This window comes from Crocodylus siamensis, chromosome 10 (genome assembly GCF_052110815.1).
Source record: "Crocodylus siamensis isolate JL-2025a chromosome 10, ASM5211081v1, whole genome shotgun sequence".
Classification (NCBI taxonomy): domain Eukaryota; kingdom Metazoa; phylum Chordata; order Crocodylia; family Crocodylidae; genus Crocodylus; species Crocodylus siamensis.
Window position 1 is genome coordinate 64501497 of NC_143404.1, and position 26090 is coordinate 64527586.

The following is a 26090-nucleotide window of genomic DNA, read 5'->3' on the forward strand; positions in this document are numbered from 1 at the left end:
TTATAAAATAAAACCAGCCTTCTCAGAGAAGACCATAAACTAAGGCAAAGAAGAAACAGGCCAGTGTTGAACAGCACTCCACAGTGGGGAGATAAGAAACCCTCCCTCTTTTTTTCCCTCAAGGATTTAAATCCCAGCTAACTGACACCTTCCAAGTCCGTAAGGGTTAGTCCAGTTCCAAAAGTTGCAGTGAAACAAAGACACTTAAATAAAGCCAGATAATTTATTTGAATATTAAAACCAGCCATCTATAAATATTGGGTGTAGACTGGAGGAAAATTTGGAGAACTCAGAAAATTCAAGAAGACCTGCAGCCAGTCTGTGTGCCAACTCCTCTCACCTCTTGAATCTCCCCAGTACAGGTGAGAATCTATGTTGTGCTGTTGCAGGTAGCCAGATAAAACTTAAAACCAAACATATATCCCAAAAATCTAAGGTGCAGGCAAATAAAAGCTTTGGCCATAGACCTGTTTCTGCCTCTTGTAGCCTCCCCACAAGTTTAACAATCCTGGCACCACAAAGATTGCCTTGCCAATCCACATTTACATGTTGTGGATTAACTTTCTTTGTGCCATATTTTTTACGGAGACAGGGGAATGAAGAAGTCTCCCTGGGATTAATTCTGAGGCTTGAGCACAATGCCAAGCTATTGGTAGAATTTCTTCCACCAATCAGGAGTGGGTGTCTCCCCTTCTCCTGATTGGTGCGTTTATGATCCATGGGCAGAGCTCCTGGGAGGGGCTCCAATGAGGTTTTCACTGCCCCTTGCTCTGATTGGACCTTTTGCGATCCAGGGCAGAGACCCAGATGGCTATAAAAGAACAGCATGTTCGGCTGGGGGACCAGACCAGTGAGGGACGAGAAGAAGAGCAGAGCCAAGAAAAGTTGGGGAGAGCTGCCCCAGCGGGCAATAGGCCTAGGGTCCTGAAGATGCCGCTCGAGAAACTATCACCGGAGCCTCGGCCCTGGGAGCGGTGAGAGATCACTTGGGCCCCATCAAGGAGCACCTGCCCCAAGGCGCTCTTAGAGCATTGCCAGTCCCTTTCCTCCCACAGGGACACTGGGCCTGGGCCCAGAAAAGGTGGGCTGAGCCCCACCCCTTGCCTCGACAGAAGGGTGGCCCTTGGAGGGCCCAAGAGCCAGACCCTGGTCTATGAAGAAGGAGCCCCCTGTGGCATGCCGGAGCAGCAGCCAGATCTACACGGGGGGAAAACAAGCCTACCACACCCCCACTCGGGACAACCACAAGTTCAGGGAATAGGGGCTTTGCAAGTGAGGGGCCAGAGAAAAGGGACCCCCAACCCCCCTCCTTTCAGAGAACTGGATGAGAGCATGCCCTGCAAAATGGGGAGTTGCACCTAATATTTTGTAAACTGGTTGTACTGTGTGAGTTATGTTATATTTTAGCAGGTAAATAATTTTAAGGTTGTTATTTTCTTTTGGACTCTATTTTTCTTGTTGCTTAATTTCCCATTATATTGGGAATCTGGTACTTACTTGCTGGAGGCCCACCTGGGATTGCTCTGTGGACCTCCTGGCTTACCTTAAGGATCTCGGGGTCCTGGGTAAGGAAACCACTCTCAAAGCATGCCCCACACAACCCCGTTCCCAAATATAGTTATAAGTATGTGTATGTATAAGAGTGTACAGTGGTTAATTTTCTCTATTTTTCTCTATTACCTATTGCTTTGGGATATTATATATAAATATAATTTTTATATGTTAAATAAATTCTGTATATAGTTAAGAAGCCCATTGTGTAGTGTGGCTTTATAGAAAATAGAGCAGGGGCTGGCAGTTATTTTGAGCAAAGCGCCGCTTACTGAGTTTTGGCAAGCTGTCAAGGGCCACATGACAGGCAGCCAGGGGCAGATAAATACTTATTTTCTAAATTTTTTAGGGGCCCTGTGGGCCAGACAGAATAGCCTGGTGGGGCGCATTTTGCCCACCCCTGAAATAGAGGGAACTGTACCCAAGTCACAGCATCCCTCTCACGGCACTGTTACCTGTCCACTTATCCCATCCAATTGAAGATGGGGCACACCCAGGTTACACATCCCATGTTTAAAATGCAATTCCCAAAAAAATAACATTCTGGGTCATCTTCTACCAATGGTAGGAAACATGCATAGTAATATACTTGGCCTTACCTGACCTTTCTTTGTCCTTCCTAGCCTTCAAACTGGCTGATCCATGCCAAAAATGGGGTAGCTGAAGATACTGTGACACATGACCGTGAGAGAAGCACAGCGTCACACGGCTCTTTGAAAGCTCTCCTCTCAGAGACTCAGTTCTGCTGCACCACATCAAATAAGTAGGGAGGCCCACTTTTAAATCTAGCAGATGCATCCTGAAGGGAACTAGCTAAAAGGGAGGCGCACACCCAATGGAAAGGAGGGGACATCACCAGGGATGACTATATTGCAGTTGCTCAGGGATGCAGGGGGCAGTCAGGAAGGCCAAGGCAGAGATGGAACTGGGACTAGCTTCCCGGATTAAGGACAATAAAAAGTCCTTCTTTAAATACATAGGGGGTAAAAAGAAGGTTCCGGGTAATGTGGGGCACCTGCAGGGCATGTTAGGAAATTTGGTCATCACACCAGACGACAAAGCCAACATATTTAACAATTTCTTTGCCTCCATCTTCCTAAGCAGGGACCGGAACAGCCACCCCCCACTGGGCTCCCTCAGGCCCCAGGGGAGGTGCACCTAGGCCAAGGGTTAGTGAGGAACTAATTAGGGAGCTTCTGGAGGGACTGAACATATTCAAGTCAGCCGGTCCGGATGATCTCCACCCCTGAGTACTGAAGGAATTGGCTGAGATCATTGCGGGACCCCTGGCGTGGCTGTACGAGCACTCGTGGTGCTCTGGAGTGGTGCCGGAGGACTGGAAGGGGGCCAACGTGGTTCTCATCTTCAAAAAAGGGAGGAAGGAGGACCCAGGAAACTATAGGCCAGTTAGTCTTACCTCGATCCTAGGTAAGCTGTTCGAGAAAATTATGCAGGCACACATCCACGAGGGGCCAGCAGGGGATTTCATGCTTAGGGGCAACCAACACGGGTTCATCAGTGGCAGGTCCTCTCAGACCAACCTGGTGGCCTTTTACGATCAGATCACCAGATCATTAGGTGCAGGGGTAGCAGTGGACATCGTCTTCCTGGACTTCCGGAAGGCCTCCGACACTGTCTCTCACCCCGTTCTCATTAAGAAACTGGGGGGCTGTGGTGTAGACACCCACACAGTCAAATGGGTCGCCAACTGGCTGGAGGGCCGCACCCAGAGAGTGGTGGTGGATGGGTTGTTTCCGACCTGGAGGGATGTGGGCAGTGGGGTCCCCCAAGGCTCAGTCCTCGGGACCGCGCTGTTCAACATCTTCATCAGCGACTTGGACGAGGGGGTAAAAAGCACCCTGTTCAAATTTGCTGATGACACTAAGATGTGGGGGGATGTGAGCACACTAGAAGGGAGCAACAGGCTACAATCAGACCTCGACAGGTTACAAGGGTGGGCGGAGGAGAATAGGATGGGATTCAACACTGACAAGTGCAAGGTGATGCACCTGGGGAGGAACAACCGGCACCATACCTACAGGATGGGGAACTCCCTTCTCGTCAGTGCAGAGGCAGAAAAGGATCTTGGAGTCATCATTGATGCCAAGAGGAACATGGGCCGGCAGTGTGGGGATGCGGTTAGGAAAGCCAACCACACCTTGTCGTGCATCCACAGATGCATCTCGAGCAGGTCCAGGGAGGTGATCCTCCCCCTCCATGCGGCACTGGTCAGGCCGCAGCTGGAGTACTGCATCCAGTTCTGGGCGCCGCACTTCAAGAGGGATGTGGACAACATGGAGAGGGTCCAGAGGAGACCACTCGCATGGTCAGGGGGCAGCAGGGCAGGCCCTATGAGGAAAGGCTATGGGACCTGAACCTGTTCCTCCCCACAAGAGAAGGCTGAGGGGGGATCTCGTGGCTTGTTATTAACTAGATAGAGGGGACCAGCAGGCACCGGAGGAGTGCCTGTTCCCCCGAGCACTGCCAGGAGTGACCAGGAATAACGGTCACAAGCTGGCAGAGGGTAGGTTTAGGTTAGATATCAGGAGGCGCGACTTCACAGTCAGGGGGGCTAGGGTCTGGAACCAACTTCCAAGAGAAGTGGTGCTGGCTCCTACCCTGGGGGTCTTTACGAGGAGGCTGGATGAACACCTTGCTGGGGTCATTTGACCCCAGTACTCTTTCCTGCCATGATAGGGGGTCGGACTTGATGATCTACTCAGGTCCCTTCCGACCCTACAAACTATGAAACTACGATTTCTGCTGAGTTCATATAAAAGGCGCGAGGCCTGAAAGGAGATAAAACAAAGCACAAGGCTTGGGCTTGCGAGTATAATCTGGCACACACAGAAACCAACCAGTAGATCTCAGGACCAGGACGTTTGCTGGAGTCAGGCACCACGGCTTCATCAGGGACTGTGGTCTGACTTACCCTCGGGATGAAAAATCTCCTAGAGACCTTCGACAAGACAAGACCAAAGCGCATCTCCAGAGGTTAACTCCTGAAGCCTCGATCCTGCTTCAGATACCTGGTACAATTTAGGAATGGAAACCTGGGTAAGAGCAGAATCGGAGCTTTTCAAAGCATGAAGGAAGTGGATGAAAGAAGATGAAAGGAATTGGAGGGAGAGTAGAATAAACAGTGTTTGCATTCGCCCTCTGCCTTCACCCTGGCGAGTCTGCCCCGATAAAAAGGAAAACCAGTTCTACCTTATGTATTTGATGTCTTTGGAGAGGTGATTTTTTTTCTTTTCCAGGGGGGAGGGAAGCGCAGCTTTACCCATAGTTTTCAATTCTCCTGTTTTTGTACTAGGCCGCTTATTAGCAATGCACATCATCACTGAAGGTGCCTACCTCTGCACTTCAGAACTATGCAGTTAATCAAATCCAATTTAATAGAGCCAACCTGACTTAATTGTTCAATGTCCAGCTTCTCTGCATTTGCAAGGGACAAATACTCCAAGGAGGCACTTTTTAACTGGCATCCAAAACTCGCCGTGAGATGCTGCGATTGTGATTTATTGCTGCTTCTAACAATCAATCTCAAGGTACTGTGTGTATTTGAACAGGGAGCCTGTACTGTGTGGGGAGGAAGAAATATGAGTTGCCACCGAGAGCTGACAAATAATTAATTCTGACTGATAGTCAATGCTGTCCCCGATTTCTGCATTTCAAAATCCACTCTGAGCACTTCACATCAAATGTTTCAAGTTGCTTCTCCTTTGTGTAGTCTGGAACCACTGCTTTACTTCGTTAGGGCTGTAAATTCCATTACGTGTCTTTTAATCTTATCTGACAATATACATCCAACATGCTGAGATGTGGAAAAACCTTAAGAGCAGGTCAGTCTATTTTACCTGTTGTTTATTATACCCGAGAAAGATGAAGCACCATATCTGCCTGCAGCGATCCCAGTCCATGCAGGGACTCAGACGGGTCTCACGTACTAATCGGGGGCAACATCGCTGCCATGGGAGCTGCCAGGGTGCACCGCTGTGCTGTAGGGAACGGTGACAGGTAGTCATGGATTCACCCTCCTTTGCGTGTCGGTACTGGCGTCAGGAAGGTAGCATGAGGCCTGGCAGCAGCAACTGAGGTTCTGACTATGGCTGGCCATGAGGGGAAAAATTACCTGAGAAAATTTAGGGTCAACAGAGTAATGCGTAGTGTAACCCACTGGCCACTATGTTAGAAGGCCGTGTCTGTGCCCAGATCAGCTTTATATTGCAACCCTCTACTTCAAAGCATTTTTCTTGCAAGCTCAAGCTGTTGCAAAACCCTACTACAGCTCCAGGTCACCAGTCCTTCCTCTGGTGTTTCGGACAAGGCAGCTGCCATCACGTTTGCGTGCTCTGTTTTTGGAAGAGCTCCACAAACATGGCCTAATCATCACCACTGTGGTAGAGAGGTTATCACCCCTTTGTTTAGGATGCACATTGAAATCAGTCATGCTTGGAAATGTGTCATGGAACAGACTTCTCGATCTTCTCCCGTCAGCCCTACTCCACTCATCCTGGCTCCCAGTCCTATCATCAGTTTGCTCTGCGAAAAGCTAGCTTTTCAACTTGTGTAAAATAGATGCAGCTCAGCTGACTCAGATTAGCACCAACCAGGGATCTGGCAGCAGTTGTTTTTTGTTCTTTAGGGTGGGGTGGTTGTTTTATGAAAGTGTTTTTCTGCCCAAATCTGCATGCAATAAGGAGGAGCTCCACAGGAGCCTCATTTGCCAGTCAGAAGTAACCCACTAAAAGCCCAGGGAACGAGGGATAATCAGACCCTTACTCATACAGGCAGCACTACCGAGTGTGCAGCTCAGCAGAGTTTTAATACTGGCCAACATGAGGCTTTTCAAAAGGAGCTTCAGGGAACTAAGTGCCAAATGCCATTGAGTCCCCCAGTTTCCTCCGACTTAACCCAGGCTAATTACTCTCACCAGCGATAATCCTAGATGTAACTCAGGTTGGAGTTTGCAGAGCAGCACACTTACCTTGAAAGTCCTGGCTACGAACAGCCACAGCCTTCGTTTGACTTGGGCTTTAAGAGAGCGCCCTTTGGACCTTTTCATCTCCCACCATGTTTTTGCTAGCTTGACTGCAACTAAAGGGAACTTCCCTTAGGATCTAACAGTCTGTCCCCACAATTTCACCCCCAAAATGCCATGTATACTAAAGAAAAGAAAAAGTAAAGAAACCTCGAATAAAACTGCCTCTTTTCCCTGCTGGTCCCTGCAGAGTCCGTACAGGTTTTCTTCGAAGAACCCATCCTCTAATGCATGTTATGTAGTTAGCCAAGATCCCATTTCAGAAGAATTTCAGGCCCTTTGGGTGACAAGACACATTTATTTGAGTGGAAGAAAGATGAAGTGCAGTGTTTGAAGTGACAATCCTGATCTGTATCCACAGCAGCCGGCGTAAGTTGTGTCAGATACAGGGAGGTCGAGGCAACTATGACCGTCAGCAGGATGCCAAACAAACCGGCAGCACCGTTACGGTCACTAAAAAAATACCCACCGCACACAACCACTCCAACCAGCCAGGCAGACTCGAACCCAGGCAGGGATTAGCATCCATTCTTAAGGCCACTGCAGCCCTTTGCTCGGAGGGGATGAGAGAGGATTGGCTGGTGACCCCTATCAGGGCTCATCCGCGATCATCCACCCTGGCGATCATCAGAAAACATCATGATGCCTATCTTTCCTACCCACGTGCAGGGGGCCTGGACCTGATGATCTGTAAGGTCCCTGACTATGAAACTAGACCTTCAGCAGGAAAGGCTGCTCGAGCTAAAGTGGGTTTTCATCCTTTCTGGCATGACTGCTAGAGGGTAACAATACAACCCGCGAGTGGCAGGAACATGCAACGTTGGGTGCGCAAGAAAACTGCGTAGTATCAACCCAGCTCCCCTCCATTCCTGTGGGGATGGATGGTGGGGCAAGACTATGGAGAATAAGAACAGCAGAGTTTCTCTGACCCAGTAACTCTGAAGCAGTCAGTCACCCTGGCCACGTCCACACGAGACATGACTGCGCAGTCGTTATCATGCATTTATTTACTACTTGTGCCCCCTGTGCACTAAACCCCTTCAGCCCTTATCCTACGGAGAAAAAACCCAACCCTCCCAGCAGTCCTGCCAGCCACAAGCCTCCAAAGCAGCTCTTTGGACCAGAGGACTGCCAAGGCTGGGTAGGAAAACTTCCCCTTCACCAGAAGCTGAGCTGCCTCCAGGAACAAGAAGTGATTAAATACGGGCGCAGGCAGCAACGTGGCCAGGACTGCCCAAGCTACGCGAGAAGTAAATCATCTGTCAAGGAGTAACGGGGACAAGGATTAACTCAGTGCCGGAGGAAGAGCTGTGTGGAAACTCTGCCAGAGAAAAGTTGGGGTGATGATGAGATGATGAGAAAGATAAAACAGAGACAAAAGGGGATTTTTAAAAAGACAGATGACAGATGCTGTGAAGTTTAGATCCTTTCAAGTAGGGATACACACCTTCCAGCAAGCAAAGCCAGGGAGAGATTCAACAACTTCACAGAAACAGTCTCAATGCTGGAAGTGCTGGGTAAGGAAAAACTATTCCGCCCTCCCACAACCAAATCCTTTTAAATTTCAACCCGGAAAGCTACTTAAGCTCCTGCCACTTGTGCTTTCCAAAAGTCACAGTTAAAACAATTTCCCCATGGTAGGAAAGAAAACAGCTTTAAAAAAAACAAAAAACCACCTCTCTCCCCAATCTATCAGGCTGCACTCCTTTCTTTTTGTTATTTGGGGTAGAAAAGAAGGGGGTTAGGCACAATAGTCCCCTACCCACCAATGCCACCAGCTGAGCTGGCTGGCATTTCTGAGCCTGAGAACACTTCCCATTGGAAAAATGTGGTTTCATCTAAGCTGACATTTTCTGTGGGAAGAGTTGATTTTAGTGGAATTTATAAGTGTTCCAACTAGGAGACCCAAAATGAAAAACGTCAATTTGAAATGTTGATCTGGAACCAAAAAAGGCTGTTCTGGCTAACCAAGCCTTTGAGTTTTCCTTTAACATGTCAACATTTCTCATTTTGACATTTCCTATTGCATGAAAATTTGTTAATTTAATTTTTCTTTCCAGATCAAAGGACAGCAGCTTTGAAATGTCATCCTTTTCCACACAAGGCGTCTTCCCCGTCTCAAACAACTCTTCCTCATAACAGACAAGTCTTCTGCCTCAGAAGTCTTTTTTTTCCCCCCACCCGCAATGAAAATAAAAGGTAGCGGACTCAAAATTCAAGTTTCATACAGGCCTAGTAGAGGGCACTAGCGCCCCCCGGCTTCTAGCCTGAGCCACTGCAGGCATGTGCCTGCACTCTGGGATGTCTGTGCAGTTACAAACTGATTTAGCCTAGCCAGGTTAGACTAACCTGCAAAGATTGAATCAATTCAGGCTCAGGCTCTTTGAATGCCTCTCCCTAGCCCTAATGGGCCTCCCTGTCTTCTATTCTCTCACAAACTCCTCTGAAAGCAGGGGTGTGTGCGTTGGGAGGGGAGGCGGTGTTAGCTAAACCTTGTATGTTTGTGCAGAGACCATAAACAGGATTATTAAATTATGCCTCTGTTACTTCCTTCTCTTCTAAATGCTGTACAGAGAGCGACACCACCCTCGTATCTGAATCTCCTTGGTTCAAATCACTTTAGGCTAAGGCTAATGGTATTGCACTGTCCATTAAAATATTTCAGGAACGCCGGCTAATGCATACGCATGTTCGGTATGACATATAGAAGCCCATAGAAATGCTCAGGTATTAAACATTCCCCATAGGTTTATAACTGGCACACTCACTGCCTGTTACTACCAGTGCCCTTGCTGTGGGCACTGTGCTAAGGGACACTGCCTTCCAGCACCAGCGTGGCACATACTGTAGCACTAGGAGCAGGTGGTACCAGATGACACACCTTGCTGCCGATGGCCTGTTGCCAAGGATTATGTGCCTCCCATAGTCTGTACATCTTCCATGTCCAGGGCACAGGTATCCTTGCACGGATGCAGAGGGGCATCCAACACTAATACAGTCAGAGTTGTTCACTGAACGGGAGTCTGAGGGCGAATCACAAGAGTCAAGGGCACTGTTTTGAGGGCCTGCAAGGAAGGTGACTGGAGGATTCAAATCCAGGTGGGCTGGCATTACTCTTAGCCAGATTTAAGAGGGGAACTGCAAGACACAAACAAGGCCTCTGTTCATGCTCAGCATAAACCCTGCCGTCCCCTCTGTCTTTGACATCCCTTATTGCTAATAAAAAACTTATCTTTGCTAGAAAATTAGGGGGTCGACTACAAATCAGCTAAACACGAGGTTCAGGTTAGGGTCATCCTCAGTTTAAAAATAACTTTACTCTTTCCCTATTTTTGTATGCGTGCTTCGTGTAGTCCTCTTGGCCTCATTCTGCCTCTCACCCCGAAGAGCAACTTGCTTGCAGACTAGAAATGACACACCACTCGAGATGCACAAGGGTGCTTGAACAGACTCTTGAGGAAGCTACTTTGGGGGCGTCACTCGGCAGTCTCTCAAACGCCACTGGCTGCATCGCTGGAAACGCTCTTCAGTGAGCCACGTGGACAGAAAGAAGGGATGCAACAGATACGGTGCATCTGTGAAGGTCAGAGCCTGGTCAATAGAAACAGCAATGCAGGAGATTCTTTTAAAAAGTTTAAACTTCAAAATACAACAGATCACTTCCTAGTACAGGCCACAACCTGAGAGCCCTGACCACCCGTCTGGCTCCCCACCAAGCACTCAAAGTGATTGCTCTCAATCCCTACTTCCTAACACTATCTGAAGGTGGCACTTGGTCTGAAATCTCTTCAAAGGGTAAGAGTGCTGTGCCTGACCACAAGGTGCTCTGCTACACCTGGTGCTGTACAAAGACTCAGAATCGTCGGTGGAAGTTATGCAAGTCCCCGCTAGCAAAAACCAAGCAGCCACAGGTAACATCATGCGCTCTGCTCCCAGCAGGTGCTTCCAGAATACAAGCAATTAAATAGCAAGAGTGAACTCTGAAATGGCAAATTGCATCTTTTGTGCTATTTGGGGGAAATTACTTGCTTCCTCAATGAGCCAAAGGCTCACATCTTACCTACATCAACCAACGCAACCAGTTTGTACATCACATCCCCGTTTCTCCCCCTACGCCAGCTTTTCGCAAGTTAAATGCCACCAGCTGTTAGTGGCTGCCACTGCTGAGCTGAACAGCGCGAGAGGAGAATCCGGCACGCTCTGAAGAGCTAGGCAGCGAGGAAGGAAGGGTGGGGGACAAAAAATTAAGCCATTTGTCTGAATACAGGTAAGAAATTCAACTTAATAAGCTTGAAATAACCAACTACCTTTGCTCAAAATTCAGATCACAACACTTTAATTAATCTGCCTTCTTCCTGGAAGAGTAAAGTATCAGGTTTACCTCAAACTCCCCTGCCTGGTTTTTGCAGCACCTGTTTTCTCATCTTACAATGATAAGCTTGTTGGGCAGGGAGTGACTTTTGTATTATGTTCATGTCATGCCTCAGTACAACCAACAGCAGAATGGGCCTAAGTGACGTACTAGCATAGCAAAGATCTTAGAAAAATAAGCCAACTCATCATAAAAGATGCATGGAAACATGGCCATAAACTAGCCAGTCGAAGCAAAAATCGCTATGCAGCAGCGCTCACACAGCTCAGCATTGGAGAATACAACTGAACATCTCTGAAAGACTCATGTCAACATGCGGAAGGCAAAATGGTGGATCGGGTATGGCACGTAAGTCTCCATGAGACGCCTAGGTGTCCTTCACTTCTTAACAAGCCCCTTCCTCTCTCTCAGTAGACCTTTCCCCTAACAGCTTGATTGACCATGTCCATAATTCAGCTAAAGTTCCTTTATTAAATCCAAAAGCCAATGTTTGCTACATACTTTTAAAAAATCATGTTAAATATCATTACAAAATGCCAGCTCTATATTAGGTAGAAACATTACAATCCTTATCAATGACTGTACCCACACAATTAGTTACAAGCATTTGAGCAGAATATCTACAGCTGGGCTAGTGATGGAGACACTAGCTTCTCCTGCTGGCTGGCTCAAATAAATCAACTCAAACTAGCCAAGGATTCATTAATTTCTCTCTCTCGCCTTTAAAAAAAAAAAAGACCCCTGAGTTTCTCATTACATCATATTCTTTACAGTTCTAGAAACTGGTCAGATTTTGCTCCAAACTTTCACATAGGCCTACACTATTATTCCCAATACACAAAATCTTCCTAATGTCTTTGTTTATCCTCGATGGGTTTCTTCCTAGAACTTCTTGGAGCCAACATTTGGCGCACTAATCTTCTTGCTATTGTTCACCCACCTTTCGCCCTACATTAGCATATCTACAGCTCAGCAGGCTTCATCCTGATGTTAGCATTCTGCCTGCCTGTCTCCTAAACCCTGAATACCTGGAAGATTGTGATGCTTGTACCCAATACAATAAAACATCCCATCACCTACTGCATGCAAGACATTTTGGCATTCTTACAGGAAGAGGTCCATTTTTCTAAGAAATTCTTCACCTCCAACTGAAGCCTAGACATACAAGTCAGATTGGCTTCAGCTGACCTTGAACACGTTGGCCATGTTCAGCCAATGTGGGATGCTGAGGAAATGCCCTGCAACCAAATCCAGCTGGCTTTGTTTGAAACTCCAGTAGCCAGAAAAGCTACTGAGATTTTTGCTATTGCTGTCATAGCAAGGGAAGAGAAATCCAACTCATCTTCTTTAAAGGCCTGTATTAGAAGAATATCCCAGTAACTGTGTTTTCACTGACATTCTAGCACTGTGACAAGGGCTGAGCTTACAAGTGATTCCATGTTTTGCCACAGCTATTTTACATGGTTTTGTTAGCAGCCCTGGGTTGTTTTAAGGTCTTGGACCCTGGTATAGATGTTGTATTTGAAAAAGGAACATTTGCTGGCAGTTGCAAGTACTTATTAGCTGAGATGCAACGTATACTGATGGATTTCCCAAACTCTTGTTAACTCACCATAATGTTCTTCTTTGCCCATGCCTTATGGCTGGTTTCTTCTGCATAGACTCAGGCTGAAGCTTAATATTTGCTTCCTAAATTTATCCCCTTATGTAAATTCCCCCACCCCAATTTGCTGCTTCCACAATTTGCTTATTAATAAAAGTTGTTAGTTAGCAGAATTGAGGTAAGCAATGAGGAAAAAAAGTCCAAGCCCCCTAAATATCTTGAAATAATCTCCCCTTTTCAGGAGCAAGTCATCACTCCCATCTCTGGCATGCTAGAAATTACTGTACAGCCTTTATGTCCTAGTTTAGCTCCAAACACAACTGGCAGCAAGGTCTAAAAGGTAAAAAAATGTAATGGACCCTTGGGTCATTCAAACCATTGTGTTAAGTTTATGGATTAATTGACAGAAACAAGATTAATTGCCAGTAAGCATAATCTTATGAGATGAGTCTCTTCTGCCATGGAGTGGCATGGCATCAGCTAACTTTTTAGTCTCCACAACGGGGGGTGGGGGGGGGAATCCTCTTTCAACTTCCATCAGGCAAGCATCTGGGCCATGCAGCAGTCCCACAGGTGTTGAAAAGTTACCCTCCCAATTTCTTCCAGTCACATCCCCTATTTATGGATGGCTGGTAAGCAGGATTTCAATATACTAAGGAATGATCTCCGATCGGTTGCATTTAAAATTCTCTGTTTCACAGGAACCTTCAGAACTGGATTAAACCAGATTTCTTGCAAGCCTGGAGGGTGGTCTCTTAACTGGGATTCATATCCTGCAAATGCAAAAAGGAAGACAAGTTTCTTATCTCCCTCCCTTCCTTATTTACACTGGTCTGTTACTTCTAATGTTAGTGGAGTTAACAGATAATAAGGTCCTGTTTTCCACAGGTTGTCTAAATGTAAATGTGTTGTTTCCTGTTTAAGCAGGCCATCTGGTGACACTTCCCTGCTCGGGTCTGACCTGTTGCTCCAGCATGTTAGAGGGCCCAATACATGTAACGCCAGGTCTTTGCTTACAGTCCCCTCCTGCAACATCGGTTCTTGGTATTTAGGTATAGACATCTGACCCGGTCTCCAATCTTTCAGATTTTCCCACAAGCTAAGAGAGGAGGTAGATACGGACATTCAGGATATCAAGTATATAGTCTCAGAAGTCTTATTCCAGAGCTAGGCCAAACTAGTATCAGAGGTTTCAATATCCCCCCAAACACTGCTATGTGGTACTTTGGTCTACTGGAGCCCATCATCTATAATCCCTTTTCCCAGCAACTGACATAAGCAGCACAACGGCACTGATGCAACCAGAGACCAGCAAGGTTTTAGAGCGAACCTGTTACCGACTCACCTGGGGGAAAGAACTAGATCGTTCCAGCCAGATGTAACTTGCTTTCAGGACGTCGTTCTTCAGTGTCCTCGTTCCAGTTTGAACGTACATTGGAAATCCAACAAATAAACCTTAAGCAGGAGACAAGCAGTTTGAACTAAGGGGTTAGAGCCATGAGCAGGTGAGGAACATTGGGCCTCTTTCCCAGCTCGGCCATTAGCCTGCTTCAAAGATCATAGAGACTGACATTTTGTAAAAATCAGTCATTCAATGCATGCACTTGGACTACTTTGATATCAAAGTGCCGATCACCTAAAACTCTAGTTGAAGGCCATGGGAATTGCAGGAACTCAGCACTAAGCTGTCACAAAGTGGACATCCAAAACTCAGGCAGCACCAACAATCAGTGACCACTTAAAGAGGTGCTACTCTCTATGCTGGCAGATAACCAAGACATAGACATAAGGGGCTGGAAGGGACCTTGTGAGATTGAGTCCAGCCCTGCTGCCATGAGCACGAAGTCTGCAGGGATCAAATGATCCCAGCAAGATAAACATCCAAGCCAGGTTGTAACAGAAGCTACCATCACTTATAGGTCTGTCAGGAGGCTTAACTATTGTAATGTGCCTCCGGCCCTCAAATGAATACTGGTACGGGAAACTCATACGGTTCACAGACATTGCTTATTTTCAAGAGGAAAAACTGACTAGGAGGCCTACCCAACTCAGCTGAATTTTGATATTAGGAAGTCCTTAATAACATTAAAGAAAAACCCCTGCAAACAGTAAAGTTTCCAGTCATTTTAATGTGATCACTGCAATCTGACCACCACCTCAGAGAGGAAAAAAAAAAAAAAAGTTATACAAGTTATCTGTGCTTCCAATTGAAGTCGTATCTAAACAGTTCTTGCTGACAGAGTTACTCAAGTTAAGACCTTCAGGTGATCAGTGATGCTCTTGTCTGAAAGGCAGGACTGCAAGTGTTGTATATAATGCAGAACAGGAATGCTTCTTCTGGAATTAAAGCTGCAACACCTTCTGATGTATTCAAAGGAAAACTGGTATGTAAGTGCATGCACACACAAAATATCTGGCATGCAGCACAGTAGGAGTGGATTACAGATTCATTTGAAAACCACATCAAATTAATGTCATTTTAGCCCATAGAGAATGCTACTTAATGGGGGAGGGGGGGAATACCAAGACCTAAGAATAGATTTTCCCAACTTCTTCAAAAATTTGGGATGTGCATTTTTAAAAAAAACAAACAACAAAAAGAAACAAACAACAAAAACTTGTGTTGACAATTTAGGCAACAAAAGCAGAAGGTGAAATCAAATTTTCCAAAGTATTGTAAAATTTATTGTATAAGTATTGCAGCTTTTAGAATGACATATAATTGCCACTATTGGTTACTGTTACACAATAAGCGTTTACAACAGATTTTTGTAAATTGGCATCAGAGTACATATTCATACTAAAACAGCAAAATATAGATAAGTACTGCATTGCATGTGCTGTCAATAGTTTACATAAGTTTAAACTTGAACAGAACTCAGAATACAGGACTGCCTATAACAAACTCCAAAGCCAAAGCAATGCAACTGGAAGTTTAAGAAAATATTAATACAATGAAATGTGACTATAAGGCAGGCAAATTAGGACCTTAATGTTGTCCTTCATGAGCTTCTATAGTACAGCAAAAAATTTGAAGCGCGGTTTCTGGAAAACTTTTTTTTTTTTCTTGTAGCTTTGTGTTGTACATAGAAAAATCTCTGAGCTATACAGAGACAGAAGAGAATAAAAATTCATTCTGTTCTTGCCTAGCATTGTTAATGCTACACATCTGGATTCAGTCATTTTTCAACCCTTTAAGAAAAATGTTGGGCTTTTATTTTTATTTTCAATAGAGCAGTTAGTGCAATTTTATAGATTTGTACGCATACAAAAGCATCATTTCCCCAAGAAATCAAATTAAGTTTCCTTATACCCCACCCTTAAGATAGAATGAATTTTAACACACATAAGGAAACAATGCACTAGATTAGTAAAGCTGAATCTTCCAACCATTGAAATCAAGGGTTGTGAAGGGAACTTAGTTTTACCAGTGTCAGAAACAAATAAAACCCATTCTTCCTTGCCATCCTTATTGAAAAAGCCATGTTCACATTCCAGTTCACTAAGTTTTGGTGGCACTTTGAGAATGCTGTTTGCCATACTGTAATACACCAAGGGAAAGAAAGGTAGCAAACCCCTTTTAAAGCTAACATGACTCTTAAACTTCTAGCAAATAGGCAGGTTGGGACAAGAGGTTGCTAAGCGTAAGCAATGTCTTGTTTCTTCTGTTTTGTTTTTAAAAAAAGGAATCGTTGTTTTAAAAGGATGCTCGGTCCGAAAGGGCTTGAACCATCCCTATTTGACGACTGCAAAACTCCTAATGGCTTCTGTGGTATCTGACCATAGTCAAGCTTCAAGTACAATTATGTTATCTGCACAAGGGCAAGAAGCAAGCGAGGACCAAGATGCAGTAGCTATTGAGTGCAAAGCCATTTTTGATAGGGCGGTGGCAATGTGGAATAGCCGTATTTGGTAGAAAAGGACCCCAGGCCAAAAAAATTCCGACATCAATCCTAGCTACGTGGTGAAACTTGAGAGCAGGTTTGGGCCCCAGCGCTAGTATTTGCATTTCTAATACACAGGATTCTTCAAGACTGCAGAGCAGGGAGAACCGTCCCCCCCCCAAAATAAAAAGCTAACAGTGAAATCTCAGCTCCGTTGAAGTCAGCTGGAGTTTTGCCAGATTGGATAGGGAACGCATAGATGCCGATTGTACATACCCAGAGCTAACTCCCCTGGTAACAGAGCTTAAGGAAAAGGAATAAACGATTAAGCAATAAGCAAGAAAAGATGGATTCTTTTTGTACACCTGCAAGATACAGATTGAAAGAGAAGTTTGATTCCAGATTAAGCCGCCCTTGCTTTTTATTGGCGTATATTGTGCACAAGAAAATTCTTCAGTAACACCAAACCCGTAACTTGATCAACCGACCAACGGGTTGCAAGCTTTTGGGATGATGTGCAAGTAATCCATTCTCAAACTGGAAGGTGATTAGGAAAAAAAAAAAAAAAAAAAAAATAGTACGATTACTTTTCCAAGAGGGGAAAAAAAGTTGAAATTCTGAGTTTTTGAAGAACGGGGATTCCTTTCAGAATCTTCTCCAAGTGTCCCCCATTAGACAGTGCCTTCAGGATATCCAAATACCTTTCAGATTAAGACTTGGTTCTATTATTCTCTAGGCCAGATTCATCTCCATAGGACAAGACAGACCAGTTACTTAACAACCTCCTATCCTGATGACACTTCCACATTTACTATACAGTTTTAGATGTGTGATGCATACTCCACCCAAAACCTGTTGAGGTAACCATTTTTGTAGCAAACAAACTAGTTAGACCACAGAACACAAAAAAGAAAAGAAAAGAAAAGAACAAAACAAAACAAAACCCAAAATAAAACCCAACAATACTATTCACGTATTTTGGCTCAAGAGGGCAGTAGATATTATATTTCTGTTTGTCTTTTGGTTGGGATCTCATTTACAATATCCACCACAGTTTCCTACCTGTTAAAGTAGGATATGTGCATAAATGTATTCAAGTTACCTTGCAAACAGTCCAAGAAAACGAATGGCATAAAGGGAGCACCTTACTCGGCTAGGCACATCAAACTGGGTCTAGTGGGTGCAAGGGAACATTTAAAGAAGCAGTACCCCTTTTAAATAAGTAATTGGAAAAAATTTAAATATATGATCCTAAAAGTCAAGAAGCCAAAACACAGTAAATCACAATAATTCATTTTCCCTTATATAAAAAGGGAGGGTTACTGTTTCTTTAATAAGGCACTAAATAGACATGTTACATAAAGGAAAGATACCTTTTAAAAACTTGTAGAAATTCATCAGCTTTGTACCTTTCATGACAAACTAGATTCATCTTTTTGTGTGTGTCTTTTTTGTTGCTGCTGTTGTTTGAAGGTCAGCAAAATTTAAGTTCCATGACTCATAAAGCTATGAAGACTTCAAGAAACTGTGAAAAAGCAGGCTGAACTACTGTAAAGGTACAGGACCACTGCTAGGCAAAACAAAAACAAAGCAAAAAAAAATAACGATCAAACTTCAAGTTCATCTACTCACCATCATCTTTAAAATATATATAAATATTGTTCAAATGGTCAGAACTTCAAAACCTGTTCTCATGGTTGGTTGTTTTTTTTTTCTTCAAGTAATAGAAAAGTTGCTTAAAAACAATAGTTATTGCCTTTATATCTTTCATTTATGTTACTCTACTAGTTAGCATCCTGCAGAAAATGAAGTTATACTTTGTAAAAATCTTCACTCGTTGTAGTTCCCCCCCTCCCTCTCCCCATCTGACCCATCCTCACATTTGGAGAAATCCTCTCCCAGCGAATGGAGAAGTGTTGCCAAGCTAGTAATATCTGCACAAGGTAGTGAGAACAATTTTTCCCTTTTGTTTTCTCTCTCTCTCAAACTTCTCACTCTCTCACTCTCTTTCACATACAAGTTCACCCCAAGGGTAAAACGGCTACCAGATATCTACACAATATAAAAATGTAAACAATAGCATAGTAAGACAAAATGCTCATGAAACAAAGATAAATTAAAAAAGACGTGACATCCCATGATTCTGACGGGGTGGGGTTGAACCTTGCCATGTGGGCACGAGGGATTGGGGCTGTTTTGGATGAAGAAATCTCCAGAAGAGGTAAAGGGTTTTGCTTCTAAAGCATTAAGCATATTTCTTTAGCCTTTCCTTAATATATCACAGGAGCATGCTCCTTTCCATCTATTGGACTTTATGCCTCTTTAGCTAGAAAAAGAAAAGAAATAAAATAAACAACCAGAGGCAGCCTAGAAGAACTACAGGTAGTTGGGCGATAGGACTGCACTCTTCATCCCAATAAAAGTTGCGGTGGTTCATATAACATGAAGATGATTTGCACAAGCTGCAGATTGCTCGGCTCGTATTTTCAGTGACATTTAAAAACCCATCTTAAAGGCAGGTTTCTGGTATATCACCATTTACTCCCATTTGAAAACATCCTTGATGTCAACACCAGGCCCTACAGCTCAATGTACAAAGAAACAAATGAAGAAAATCACTTTGTTTTCCTTCAGAGACAGAAGTTTATTCTCACCCGCTCCCAAAAAGAATTAGAGCTCATCAAAAAAATCAAGTAAATTGTGTTTGCTTCTGCTAAGTTGTTTTCTTTCTTTTTTGATTCACAGAAGCACTGAGAATTTTTTTTTTTTTACTATGATAATCCTAACTGATAACATATAAACATACACACAAATTCCTCTTGTTTTGTAGGGAATGTATAAGACCATGACTGTCATTAAACTACCCATTAGCTGACTGAACTAGATGGGTAATGCTCAGTGAATATGGAAATCAAAGGTTTCAGAAGATGCAGTCTCTCTTACAAGGTTCCTCACAGGGCTGTTTACTTTAATTTTAGGAATTTCCACCCCTTTCCAGCTAGTTTGTTCTCCATGTTGACATATTAATCCCTTAACAGTTTTGTGGTAGACATGATAGAGGCTTTGACCAACACAAGCACTGACATATTTATATTAAAAAATAGTGCAAAATTTCAACATTTATATAAATAACTAAACCCCTGCTTTTGATTTTTTTTTGTGTTTTTTTCTTTTTTTTTAGGGTTTTTTCTTTTTTTTTTTTTACAACGTAATACACACTTTTTGAGTTGGCACTCAAAAAATTGCCATTTTTCTTCTAGTTCAGAAAACAACAAAACTTATTTTTTTTTGTTTTGAATAGGTCTCTTCTAATACAAAAATACTCCTGCTCCTCACACATACAGTTTCTCTTATTTTAATATATATTTATATATATATATTGCAGATCTTTAAACAAAATGTTTTTGTGCAAATATTTTCCTCTTTAAAGTTAAGTGAAATAATCAAAAACAAAAACAAAACAAAAAAGCGCACACACGCGCGCGCACACACACGCACACACAGCTCAACTAGAAACAAAAATGAAGGACTACAGTTGATTCTTTTTCCTTTTTTAAACTTCTAGACACAGCTCAATAAAGAAATGTTTTTGCAAGCTTTCTTGGCTTGTGCATTCAGACCAGACATTACAAGGAAATATTTATACACAGAGAGATGGGGAAGGGCTTTTTATTCTTTGCTCATCTTCCCAACTCTCTCCCTTTCTCTCTCTCTCTCTTTTCTTTAAATGAGAAGTGCAGAGTGTTTTATTTTCTTTTGCGCTTGATTTTGTTTTAAAAGGGGTGCCCTTTTTGCTTCTCCTTATCTTTGTTCCATGCAGTTGTGCTCTCAAGGCCATTGATTTGTGAAGGCTGCAGTCTGCTACCCTCTAGTATCGAGGGCATCCCATTGTTGTTCTGCTGGTGCTGGTAAAACGTAGATCCAGGATAGTGACCTATCACCTCACTGTACGTCGGTGGCGGTCCTTCCATTCTACCATTGCTTCCATAGCAGGTTGCGCTGATGCCAGAGTTACTGCTGGGAGGGCAGGGCCCTCCATATACTGAGTTATCTATCAAGTCACTGTCAAAGATGGTTCTGTTGGGGGGGGCTCGGACTGATTCTCTGTTGAGTTCCATTTGCTGCTCTGGATCTCGGAGTTGTAGCGTGCAGGGTCCCTGGTAAGGGGGAGGCTCCTCTCCATCCGACAGCGAGATGGTGGGCGGGAGGTCGATCTCATGCTGCATATAGGGGTATGTTGGCTGGAATCTGTTAAAACGGTCCCTCTGCAAAAAGGATGGAACTGCTAGTCTGTCGCTGGGTCTCGGAGTGTAGATTTGCTGCTGAAGAGAAAGGGAGAGACCATGAGTTTCAAAATGCTTGTGCGCGAGTCCTTACCCACAACCCAGTCAGTACCAACACTGCCCTCACCTCTGTTATTCCATTTCCTGACACTGTGCTTTCTGAAGGCCACAGGCTTCCTTCCTACAGTGGAAAGAATAGGAAAAGGGTTGAGAATCATTCACGATCAGCCAGTCTAGAAACCACACCATTTTTGACAAGAGACCTCGTCCGATTAGATTTACCGCTGCTGGCTAAAAATGTATGGTTGCTCCGCACAGTGCAGCTGCATTTACATGAGCACAGAGTAAGTCCCTATGTCTTAAGATAGCCAACATTCATACCTGCTTCGTGATTTTCTACCATCTATCTCTGTATTAAGAAAAATTCACTTGCTGATTAGACAATCAAAATAATACCAAATTTCACACACTTCCATTCATCATCCCCGGTGGCAGTTTTATTTTCACCACCCAATTCCAGCCGATGCATTAAAGTACAACGTGCCCAGACAGAAGCCCACGTGCTCTGCGTGAAAAAGCCATGCAACTATAATATAAACCCATACATTTATTATCTCTGACAGAGTAACTGAGGGTTAGCCCATAATGCTTTCTGAATATGACACCAACACCTGAAGAGTAAGAAGTCATTTAGTGTTAGGCTGGTCCAGGTGTCATTTCCCTCTATTTATATGTACTAGGACACAAAATATACTGTGGGAAAATGGAGTTGTGATATTCAAGTCTAGAGCCAGCCTTACTGTCCTAATCAGCTGCTTGGTCTATACACAAAACAAGGGCAGCCAGTTATATCATTGCTCATATATGCACAGCACCTATAGCCGACTCATGCAAAGGGATGAAATGGAAACATTCTAATTAACTTGGACAGTCTAACGAAGACACCCAAGATGCATTAAGATCCTGAAAAACAACAGGCGGTTAAACTCCAATTGTGTTCCCTGCCCTGTCCTTTACTTTCCTTTTCCCAATTTTAAGTGGGGGAAATGTAGTTTGTGGCACTGCACGTGCTAACAGATACCCAGAGAATCCAATCAGGTGCTTGTTTTTGAAGCTCAGTTTCTGCTCACAAACCTCGAGGCAGTTCTGTTACCAGTGGAACAAAAAAACCCAGTGATTTATATGGAAATGAGTTGGCCCAGATTCTTTTCACTTCTCTGCAGTTTTTTTGGGAACCTCTCCTTGAAATGCTAGAGGTTAAGTATTATGACAATGGAATACTGTAGAGTTGAGGTTAGTGGAGCTGCGGGGTTAGTTTTCAACCAGCTCTTCCATTCAGTCGATATCTTTGGCAGTTGCGAGCAACACGATGACTATTTTATGGGGAAGTTGTGTCCTTCACACGCAACTTTTTAAACAAGCAGTAATTGATCAATCAGATTCCACTTGGATTTTTCTGCTTACAAAAAACCAAAAGCCTATAAAGAATATTCTCGATTAACCTTCCCCGCCCCCAAAATACAAAGTGGCCACCAACTGCAGCAGAAAAGTTTCCACTGCTAATCAGTGCTGCAGCAAATGTCCTCAGCCTAGGCATGATGAGCCTACTCAGGACACAGAGCTTGCCCAGCTACCGCCTCTGCATCAAAGATCAAAATCTCTCCTCTACCCACACATTTAAATCCAATGAGCAAACTAAAGGATTGTTTCTTTTATGTCTATACGGTAGCTTTGAGGTAGCTTGATTACAGTTAGTTACCTCAGTCAAAAGAAATCCAAATCAATGGGCAGGGGAGTGAGTGTTTACTTTGCAATGTCCTCATGGCAGACTTCCTGAGCAGCGAGTGCCTCGCTGCCTTATGCTAGATGTTTTATATTTAATTTAGCAGTGGGCAGTGCTGTTGCAACATCCCATCTGCTTTTCCATTTCCCCTGGAGTGATGTCAGCCTCCTTCCATGGGGGCAGCTGCAGCATAGCAGAAAGTCCAACACTTTCCATAATGAAGAGGCAACACCTCTGAATCCCATTTTCAGTTGGCTACTTTAGAAGGCCATTTCTAAATGGGGACAATGAACATTGGCAAGTGAATTAAATTATTTTCAAAGCTTCTCCAAAGCCCTACCCCCTGCACAGTAAGCACTTTGGGGCAGAAACGCCCTTGCTGTTTTGTTCTATGTATACACAGCACCTTATATCAACGGGTCCTGACTTAGGACTAGGGCTTCCACATGCTACTGTAATAGAAATAATAATGATAAGTAGACAGCACCCAAGATTAAATAGAAGATCAGAAACATTGTTAAAGTAGAACTGGCAAGAATCTGAGGATGGTCAGAAGCTGCATCAACTTTTGTTCCCGACTCTGAAGTAGTTTGATCTGGTATTTTGGTTCTTATCTATTCCACATAGGCTTTTACAGCTGGATCTGGCAAGCCTAGCTATACACTTGGCTTGTCCCACTGGAATTCAGCACATGTGCGAGTGTCTGCAGGCCTGGGGCCATGTGCATCAGCCATTGCCATGATGCCTGAGCAGTGGCTTGTACTTCTCCTCTAAATCCAAGGAGAGTAGCAAGTTTGTAGGACAAAACGTTAGCCGTGACTTCCTTGTTTTAAGCACCTGTACCCTGGCTAAGAGACTGCAGCACTGCTGACCTTCAACAAAATCCCCAGGAGATCAGGGATTTTTCAGACAAGACATCTGAAGCTTTTTATTTTAATTCACCTTTGATTTCTGGGTACTAGGGTTCATGTTTTTTTCAAGCTTATCTGCATAACCACTGGGTCTACAGACCTGCTGTTTACACCAGAAGCTGAGTTTTCACTTAAAATAAAAGTATTCGTATAACTGGATTTCAGGGGGAAAAAACAAATCAAATCAAGCAGGTATAAAAAAGAATTCCAGAAGTTGGCAACACTGACAATAACTCGCCAAAAAATATATTAAAAAAAAAATCTATTCAATAGAATGTAATACAGCAGTTCCTTATCAGGACAGTACTCATGCATCTTATGTGTAGAAATAAATAGCAAAAATAGCAAGATCTCAGTCCCTAAGATTTGTTTCTGGCTCTTTGGTTTTGGGCATCAGGAGGGAGTAGGGTTTCCATTTCTGATTAAGTTTTTATCTATCCCCGCTGGTGAGGGCGGTGGGGAGGGAGTCAACACTTCCTCTTCTTCCAGAGATGGTCAGATTTTGAATAAGTGAAAGGATCTTTACAGGAAAAGGAGTTTTAGCAGCAAGGGAGAAAAGGGAATAAAAAACCCCATTGTGTTAGTATTGCTCACATTAAAACCTTCTCTGAGAAAATAGTAAGGCTTTTTCTTTTTTACTTACAATTTTTAAGCCATGAGAGCAGGAGGGAAATAAAAAGGGGGACTACTAGCGCTCTAGGACTCTGCTAGGGAAAAGGCACTTTCCAATTTCCAGGAACTGAGAGTATATGCACATCTCTGCTCACAACACCACAGCAATATTTGCTTTTATTTATTTATTTTAAGGCTCAGTAAAAGTTCAGTGGATTGCGCAAACCAATATCCAGTTCAACACTGAGAATGCATGGAGATGGCAGGGAGTCATTTCTATTGGAATACTGTTTTCTCTAAAAATAAATCACACTGTGCTGAATTTAAAATGAGCCACCTTTAAGAGCTTTGTGATGATTGATCCTCATGTAATGAGCTTCCTGTGCAGCACGCTAGGGGGCTTTTCTGTCCTTCTAGGAGAGCACCCAGCAGGCCACTAACTAAAGTGTGTCTGAGACTTAATTACACTCTATTTAAGAAAATGGGGAAAAAGAAAATAAAAAGGAAAAAAAAAACCCCCAAAAAAACAACCCTTTCCTCTGGGGTAAAAAGAAAGGGAAAAAAAGGGAGGCTGAAAACTGAAGACATAATCCATAATTAAAAATAAAAAGATAAAGGAGTGTTTGATCTATGATGCTAATTTGGGTTACAAAGCTATTCCTTCTATGGTAAAGTCAAACAGGCTTTGAAAGTATTTATACACAATGCACATAGCATTGAACTGGTGTACTGTAAAACCTGCCAGGAGATGTTCTTGATTTTATGCTGCCTAACCACAGGAAATCCATTTCTACTGAGCCCCCAAGAATGCAGGTAACTGGAGACTAGTATCCTGGTTTGCAGGATGCTCTCGATGAGGGGTACGGGCATACCGCAGACTTCTGCGTCTGAGCCTCTACATGCAAAGTGGCACAGCAGCCTCAGGTTGGAGACAGACTAGGACTCGGTGCCTCTCCAGGGGTTTAGCTTAAAACAGAGTGCACCGCAGGTAAACCTTTTATGAAAAGCTATCTTAATTTCTGACATGAAAACATCTGAAGTAGAAGTCATGACAGCTGGGCAAAGGGTTTTTTTTTTTTTGGTTTTTGTTTTTAGCTTCAGGGCCAAGTTGAAAATTAAGGGGGGGGCAAAGGGGGAAGAATGGTTCAGAGTCAAACTGGGCTAAACCAGAAAGCTTAAGGTCACCCCAAAACACATCATTGGATCCAATCAGATTGCCCTCACCATTTAAATCCTTTTTAGACTTCAAAGGGGATCTGCATACAAGTTAAAAGTTCAAGTCTGATCCCAATATTTTTGTGAAATATCGTCAAATGATTATCACGCCAGTCCAAAGCAGTTTGCTCCTGTTGCCTGTTTAAACAAGTGACTGTTCATGGTGCTCACTCTTAGTCCCTCAGAGATGCAGTCTGCATCAGACTAAATGAAGGGTTGTTTAACTGAACTGAGTATTTTTACAGTTCTTCCTCCTGAGAGGCTGTCCCATTTTGGCATGAAATACTAGTCAAGGGACCTCACCTCATGGCCAAAATGAAAGATCATCCATGGGATGAGGGGGACGGTTTGTGGGATTCTGCACATGAACAGAAAAGTGGACTGTCATCTGAATACCATGCTCCTGCCCACATGGGCATGAGAGGCACGACAGCTCTGACTCTAAAACTCACTGCTTTGTCCATTAGGTTGCCTGCGTCTAAAGGGAGCACTTTACTTAAGGCGTGGAAATGGTGCCCCATGTTTGACAAAATGAACGAATTTGTATTCAAGTAGAAGCCCATGAACTGGAAAAGAGCAACTTCTGGTTCACATCAGTGAATAGAGGGGCATTCGTTTTTTATTTCACTCCTAGGCAGTTCCAAATGTGTGCAGTATTCCTCCTTTTCACTTCCTGTCCCAAACTGCCCAGTTCTACATTGCGGGTGGTGCGAGGCAACCTGACTATGAAAGAGCCTTGCGATCCTTCAGCAGGAAAGAAAGACAATTGGCAAAGAAAAGATATTCCTGGGCTGAAAGGTGATTCCAATAAACAGGAACATGAAGATTGGATTTG

General features: G+C 43.7%; 1 protein-coding gene across 2 annotated transcripts in view; it reads right to left on the reverse strand.

The window, feature by feature from the left end:
* Nucleotides 1–15229: 15229 nt before the first annotated feature.
* PMEPA1 (prostate transmembrane protein, androgen induced 1) overlaps nucleotides 15230–26090 on the reverse strand; it is a 62340-nt gene continuing 51479 nt past the window's right edge. The window contains exons 3-4 of one of the 2 annotated variants that reach the window (XM_090064679.1): nucleotides 20862–20915; nucleotides 15230–20770 (exon numbers count right to left, since the gene is read on the reverse strand). In XM_090064679.1, the coding sequence (XP_089920805.1) occupies nucleotides 20225–20770; nucleotides 20862–20915 (600 nt within the window). In that variant the 3' untranslated portion in view covers nucleotides 15230–20224. Of the gene's footprint in view, nucleotides 20774–20861; nucleotides 20916–26090 lie in introns of both variants that reach the window. The other variant, XM_090064678.1, reaches the window with a different exon arrangement.